The sequence below is a fragment of the Cebus imitator genome, unplaced genomic scaffold (assembly GCF_001604975.1).
Source record: "Cebus imitator isolate Cc_AM_T3 unplaced genomic scaffold, Cebus_imitator-1.0 Scaffold87, whole genome shotgun sequence".
Lineage (NCBI taxonomy): Eukaryota > Metazoa > Chordata > Mammalia > Primates > Cebidae > Cebus > Cebus imitator.
This window is the reverse complement of record NW_016107402.1, coordinates 2,315,106-2,322,771: the sequence shown is the minus strand read 5'-3', so window position 1 is coordinate 2,322,771 and position 7,666 is coordinate 2,315,106. Positions and strand designations below refer to the sequence as shown.

The 7,666-nt window shown below is 42.5% G+C and overlaps 1 protein-coding gene across 3 annotated transcripts in view; it reads right to left on the bottom strand.

Annotated features, from left to right (window-relative positions):
* Positions 1 to 323: 323 nt before the first annotated feature.
* Positions 324 to 7,666, bottom strand: part of RCAN3 (RCAN family member 3) — a 38,878-nt gene continuing 31,535 nt past the window's right edge. The window contains exons 3-5 of one of the 3 annotated variants that reach the window (XM_017534575.2): positions 5,718 to 5,891; positions 4,133 to 4,304; positions 324 to 2,221 (exon numbers count right to left, since the gene is read on the bottom strand). In XM_017534575.2, coding sequence (XP_017390064.1) covers positions 2,037 to 2,221; positions 4,133 to 4,304; positions 5,718 to 5,891 — 531 coding nt within the window. In that variant the 3' untranslated portion in view covers positions 324 to 2,036. The remainder of the gene's footprint in view (positions 2,222 to 4,132; positions 4,305 to 5,717; positions 5,892 to 7,666) is intronic. The other 2 variants (XM_017534574.2, XM_017534576.2) reach the window with 2 other exon arrangements.

The window sequence follows — 7,666 nt, the reverse complement described above, 5'->3', positions numbered from 1 at the left end:
TTAGTAGAGACAGGGTTTCACCATGTTAGCCAGGCTGACCTCAAACTTCTGACCTCTGGTGATCCGCCCTCCTCGACCTCCCACAGTGCTGGGATTACAGGCTTGAACCACCATGCCCGGCCAGGAATAGAATATTGTTTAATTGGCAGGCAGAGAATGAAAGCCAAGTCAAATAAGAAAACATCATGGAGTTTGATCACTTAGAAAATTACAGTGAATAACTATTACCTAAAAGGAAATTTTTTAAATTCTCAGTTGTTGACAATACATGTCTCCTGACATACACGGTCCACCTTACAACAAAAAATGGGCACAAAGCTCAGTCCAGAACTGCAAAGTACATTTATTAAAATGACAAATGATGATCTGCATTTAATACATTAATTGCTGATGATAGAATTGCAAATTTCAACTGAATTTACACGGAGGCTTAGCAATGGTAGTTTGGTACAAATGGAAAGGTTTATCACCTCAGAGTATTTGAGGGCAAGGAAAATACAGAAACAAAAATTTGGGTGTATGCAACACAGTGTAAGTGCTCAGAAATAAATTTTACCATAGTGAGAACTGAACCGCAATGACATGTTACCACACGGTGAGGACATCATCATTGAATGCCTGCGTTCTGCTCCTTCGTGGTGGCAGCTACCTTGGTTCACTAGTTCTCACGTTTGCAGCTCCTTCACATGCCAGGGAGCTTCCCACGTGTGGCACACAAAGGAAACAGCACAGTGAGGAGAGGCTAGCAGACCCACCCAGCCCAAGGCAAAGCCTTCTCAGTTACAAGACTTTTCTACAAAAGAGACTTCAAAGTTGAAACACACTGGAAAAAGTTAAAAAGATCCTGCTGCTTCTTAGGGAGCTTCAAATACACATTCTGACACAAAAGTGAGAAACAATTCGGTTTTAGGAAAAGCGCCAACTGCAATCCAGAGTAAAAAGTTTCAACAAAAAGAAAAGTAAAACTGAATGATCTCCCTCTCATTGCCTAATTAATAGAAAAATAGTAGGTGTGAATATTTTTCATGGCAAGCTGAAAAATGGTTAAGTGGACAATTTACAAACAGTCTTCAGAAAACCTTATCATTACCTTTTCTAGTTGAAAGTCTATGAATGACATATATAAGTATACACATCATAGCAAAAAACTCGAGAACTAGTGGTTAACATGATAGACATTGGCAAAGGTGAAGGATAAAACTGGTGAATGAAGGTAGCTGGGTGGTCTACAGGCTAGAACATGGTCATGAACAGCACAATGCAGTAGCCACCTGCAATCCTAATCATTGAGGCTCACTGGTGATACGTCCCACTTCCAAAGTGGCCATCCTTCCCCGGCAGCCATGTCTGGTGGGCGCCGCATCAGGAACGGGGGCCTGTCCATTGCTTTGTCCCAAACTCCAGGTAAGGGCAACACGTGGGTGGATCTGTGTCGTAAGACTGATCCTGAAAGTGGATTTGGCATTTCTTACCCAAAGCTAATGAAACAAATACTTGAGAACCATGATTTCTACAAATTATTCTGTATTTCAGGTTTCTTTTCCTGCAAAAAATTTCATGTATACAGAATAACAACCTTTGATCGATTTATTAATTAGAAGCTATTTATACCAGTACAAAAATACCCACAAACGATGATTAAAATTGTAAGACTATTTTTAAATTCATAAAAATGGTACTGTACTGGGCGTGACTAGAGTTCCAGTTTGTGGTGCCTCATGGGATACAGAAGCAGGAGGAATTACCCGGCTGGAGGGGTAGGAAGCTGTTTTCCTAATTTGTCACTATTTAAAAATGGTTCAGGGTGGCCACATCTTAGGGGCTTTTCCTTTAATGTAAAGTGCCATTTGGAATACCACTTACAATCTGGGATGGGTCAAATCAGCCGCTACCCTACACCAGGCGTGGTGAGAAGACCTAAACCTCACTCTGTGAAGTCTCACCGACGCTGTTCACAGCAACACATCGGCCTCGGGGCAGAGATCACCATGGCCGGAGCCCACCAAGGCAGCCACCTCGCACCACAAGCAAGGGCCTCACAGTGCACAATCGAAGGTGTGGGGCTCATTCAGTGCTGCGGTTGGAGGGTCGGGGCGCCTCGTCTGGGTAATTTTCTGTTTGGGGTTTTTGGTTTCTTCTTCCTCTTCAGTTTCACTTTCACAGACATGAACCACCACGCTGGGTGTCGACTCAGTTCCCGCGTGAAGTTCGTACTTCTCTCCTGTGGGGGCAAACCAAGTGAGAACCATGACAAAAGCATCACTTCCAGCAAAAAGAACTCTTTTGTTTCTTGCAATATTTTGTTCTACTCCTATTTTAATGGATGATTCTTGCTTTTAAAATCTTTAAATCCTATGTCGGAGTATTTTATCTTGTTTTGTTGTTTGATACTTTAAGGCTCTTATGTTATTTCAGTACTGAGGTCTTGGGAGCTAAAATGCAAATGCTAATTATTGTTTTATGAATAATATGAGTAAATCTGTTTATTCTTTGTTTACTTATTTGAGATGGAGTCTCACTCTGTTGCCCAGGGTAGAGTGCAGTGGTACGATCTCAACTCATTGCAACCTCCTCCCAGGTTCAAGGGATTCTCCTGCCTCAGCCTCACCTAGTAGTTTGGACTACAGGTGTGTGCCACTACACCCAGCTAAGTTTTGTATTTTTAGTCGAGATGGGGTTTTATCATGTTGCCCAGGCTGGTCTTGAACTCCTGACCCCAGGTGATCTGCCTCCCTTGGCCTCCCAAAGTGGAGGTGTGAGCCACCACGCCTGGCCAAGTAAATCTGTTTAACTTCATAATGGTTTCAGTTTTCCTTTGGGAGATAATTGTAAGGCTCCAGGCAGCACAGGCAATCCCTTGATTATAGGACCTTGGATATCCAAGATATAGCTCCAACATTTAAAAACAGTACTGAGTCACTTCTTCCTCAAATGCCTCTTTTATTCCCCTACAAGACACATAGCTCTGTCTTGGATAGACAGCTGTCTGAACCAGCATCACACCAGTTTCTTATATGGTTTTAAAAGGATCAGAGAGGTAGAGAAAGTAAACAGAAGGAATAGAGGAAATAAAAAGAAATGACAAAAATATTGAAGGAATGAGATGACATCACCACCAATTCCTTGAAATATATTCAAAGTAGTTGTTGCCTATCTGATACTCGGTGGCACCTGATAGTCACTAACTGCCTATCAAGTACTAGCAAAATTTGTAGTAGTAAAAATGCAGTTCCATTTATTATTATATGTACGTCATTTACTACTGATTTTTTATTTTATTTATTTATTTATTTTTGAGATGAAGTCTCGCTCTGTCTCCAGGCTGGAGTTCAATGGTACAACCACAGCTCACTGCAACCTCTCTCTCCTGGGTCCAAGCAATTTTCCTGCCTCAGCCTCCCGAGTAGCTGGGACTACAGGCATATGCCACCATGCCCAGCAAATTTTTGTATTTTTAGTAGAGACGGGGTTTCACCATGTTGGCAAGGATGGTCTCAATCTCCTGACCTCGTAATCTGCCTACTAGGCCTCCCAAAGCATTGGAATTACAGGCGTGGGCCACTGTGCCCAGCCTTTTATTTTTATTTTTTTGGAGATGGAGTCTCACTCCATCACCCAGTGCAGTGGCATGATTTCAGCTCACCACAACCTCTCTGCCTCCTGGGTTCAAGCAATTCTCCTGCCTCAGCCTCTGGAATAGCTGGGACTACAGGCACATGCCACCATTCCTAACTGGTTTTTTATATTTTAGTAGAGATGGGGTTTCGTCATGTTGGCCAGGCTGGTCTCGAACTCCTGATCTCAAGCAATCTGGCCACTGTAGCCTCCCAAAGTGCTAGGATTACAGGCATGAGCCACCACGCCCGGCCCTCATTTAATACTTATAACCACACTGAATGGTGGATATGATTCTCCCCACTTTACAGACAGAAAAGCAGAGGCTCAGAAAACGGAGGCTAAGAAACTTGCTCAAGATCACAGAGCAAGCAGATGCCACAGCTGGAACCTGAACCCGGGTGTGTGTGACTTCATCCTCTGCTCTAACCATACTGCCACAACGCACACTGCTGAATATGATCTTCAATACAAAAGTTTCTTGGGGAAGAAAAGAGGAAAAAGAGAAGTGTATTACCTGGTCCCAGTTTGGAAACAGCACAGAGTAAATCATAATTTATAACAGGCATTGCGTCTTCACTCTGCTTCCACCCCACCGGGGGAGAGGCTGGAGGCGAGATGAGGAACTGCTTGACCGGCTGGGGCGGCAGGAGATACGACTTGTCCCGCACTTCGCCAGATGTCTGCACCTGCAGGGAGCGAGACGCTCAAAGCCCGTTTGCAAACTGGGCTGTTTTCTTCATTTTTCACCTTTATGTTTACTGTTCCATCTTTTTGTAGAAAATTAAAAATTTCTCTTAAATAGTCTATAATCTCCAAGAGGGTAAGACGGGGTCTCTTTGGCTCACCACTGGCCACTCAGTGCACAGCAGATGGCCACACATGGTAGGTGCTTCATAAATATTAACTGAATAAAAAACAAACGGATGGGCTGGGTGCAGTGGCTCACGCCTGTACTCCTAGCACTTTGGGAGGCCTAGGAGAGTGGATCACCTGAGGTCAGGAGTTCGAGACCAGCCTGGCCAACAAACATGGTAAAACTCTGTCTCTACTGAAAATACAAAAATTAGCCAGATGTGGTGGCGTGTGCCTGTAGGCCCAGCTACTAGCGAGGCTGAGACAGGAGAATCACTTGAACCTGGGAGGTAGGAGTTGTGGTGAGCTGAGATTATACCACTGCACTCCAGTCTGGGTGACAGAGCGAGACTCCATCTCAAATAAATAAATAAACAAATAAATAATTTTTAAAAAAGAAAGAAAATAAATAAATAAATGGACAAACAGAGAAATGAATGACATTTCTCTGGAATTTAGTAATCACTAAATTCCAGCCTTAGAAGAGATTAGGTTTTAATGACTTATTTTGTACTCCATCTCAAGAGACTCTACCAAGAAACGCCAAAACATCTCTTTCATTTAGGTTTTTACTTGCAATACAAGGCAACAAATCTTTTTTTAAAATTTGAAAGTGAGACTGAAAAAATTACTTTTTTGAAAATAAAACAGTGTACTTAATACACAAGTAATCCCTTTATTTTGCCAATTCTTCTCAGAAGAAATCGGTTTCCCAGAGAGTCACACCAATGCAGGATTAGAATCTACTCAGCACAGCCAACTTTTGGTTCCCTACAGGATCCTCAGCAACTTCAAAGACAGCCTTTTTGTACAGTTCTATGTCACCTCTCTGGTTCCTCATATGAATTCAGAACACAGAAAACAATTTAAGAAACCATTTTCTCAATTTTCCCAAGGATTTCATGTCCTATTTCCTGTGTGCCATTCTAGATGCACAGGACAGAAGTTAGTTCCCTAACACTAGGGGGTGTACCCACACAGAATCCCAGCTGAGCAAAGCTGCCAGAAAAATAAACTCCGTTAACTACTATTCTCAGCAAAATAGAGTCAGGAAGACAAAGGTGCTTAATAAATAAATAAAATTATGTATCTATAAAATGAAGGGAAAATATTTTTATATTATTTCCTGATTGAGATGGTTCATTCCACACACCTCTGCTACAATAATATAGAAAATGGTGAACTAAAAATATTTTTGGATGGAGAAAGACAAGTTTAGAGAACAGTGTTCTTTCACTGAGAAGTACCTGTGCAAAATACAGCTTTAGCTTCTTCCCATTGAAGTCTGTTTCGTGGAGTTCTATTCGCGCCCTTGCTGCTGCTTCAGGTTTGCTGAAATTTATTCTCACTCTTCTAAAGCTTTTAAACAGCTGAAAAGTAACTTGGTCATCATAGATGGTGAAGAGTGCTTCAAATCTTTCCTGCAATTAAGGAGCAGCAAGGCAAAGAGAATGGGGGTGGGGGAAGAAACACCTTTATAGAAGAGAAAATTTAAATCATGAAACCTAAGTAATTAAGAACTCATTATAATTAACCTTTTCTCCAAAAAATTAATACTTTTCTTGCACATATACAGGAACAGGTATCCTGTAATTTAGCAATTGCACTTTTTTTTTAATATTTTTTTGAGACGGAGTCTCACTCTGTCATCCGGGCTGGAGTGCAGTGGCGTGGTCTCAGCTCACTGCAACCTCCACCTCCCGGGTTCAAGTGATTATCCTGCCTCAGCCTCCAAGGTAGCTGGGATTATAGCCACTCACCACCAAGCCCAGCTAATTTTTATATTTTTAGTAGAGATGGGTTTTCACCATGTTGGCCAGGATTGTATTGAACTCCTGACCTCAAGCGATTCGTCCACCTCAGCCTCCCCAAGTGCTAGGATTACAGGCAGGAGCCACCACGCTGGGTTGTGCACTTATTTAAAATGTAATTAACTTTATTAAATATTGTCCACATTCAAAGGTTATAAGATGAACGCAAGATATAAGAGAATGATACAAATCTGCCCAGTTCTAGAACACTGTATCGTCTGATGTCCTCAGTGCAACGGGGTTGGTTTTTCCCTCTGTCACATTCCCTTCCTCCTTCAAAGTTGTCATTTCTGGAGTTTTATCATTCCCTTATTTTTCTTTTCTTTCTTGTTTGAGATGAAGTCTCACTCTGTCACCCAGGCTGGAGTGGAGCGCAATGGCTCAATCTCAGCTCACTGCAACTTCTGTCTCCCAGGTTCAAGCGATTCTTCTGCCTCAGCCTCCTGAGTAGCTGGGACTACAGCGGCATGCCACCACACCCGGCTAATTTTTGTATTTTTAGTAGAGACAGGGCTTCACCATATTGGCCAGGCTGGTCTCAAACTCCTGACCTCGTGATCCGCCCCCTGCTTTGGCCTCCCAAAGTTTTGGGATTATAGGTATGAGCTACCTCGCCCAGCCCCTTGTTTTTCTTTATAGTTTACAACATTTATTTATATCTCTAAAAATGGTATCATGTTCTATGTATTCTTTCACACCTTGCTTTTTTTGCTTAGATCTTGCTCCTGAGATTCTCCCTTGCAGCTGTTTTTTTTTTTTTTTTTTTGAGACAGAGTCTCACTCTGTTGCCCAGAATGGAGTGCAGTAGTGCAATCTTGGCTCACTGCAGCCTCAACTTCTAGGGTTCAGGCAATCCTCCTGCCTTGGCCTCTTGGGTAGCTGGGACTAAAGGCACATGCCACCACATCCAGATAATGTTTTGTATTTTTTGTAGACACGGGGTTTTACCACATTGCCCAAGCTGGTCTCAAACTCTTTGGGCTCAGGTGATCCACCCGCCTTGACCTCCTGAAGTGCTGGGATTACAAGTATGAGCCACTGCACCCAGCAAGACATCCATTTCTAAGTATTGTTTCAGCTGTTTCCCACCAGTTTGTTTAATTTTGTTTTTGGTTTTTTTTTGTTTGTTTTTTTGAGATGCAGTCTTGCTGTATTTCCCAAGTTAGGCTCAAGTGATTCTCCTACCCAAGTAGCTGGGACTACAGGCATCTGCCACACACCCAGCACCTGAACAGTTTTGACATGTTTTATTATTTTTATTTATTTTTTAAAATAGAGGGCTGGGCACAGTGGGTCACGCCTATAATCCCAGCACTTTGGGAGACTGCAGTAGGTGGATCCCTTGAGGTCAGAAGTTTGAGACCAGCATGGCCAACATGGTGAAA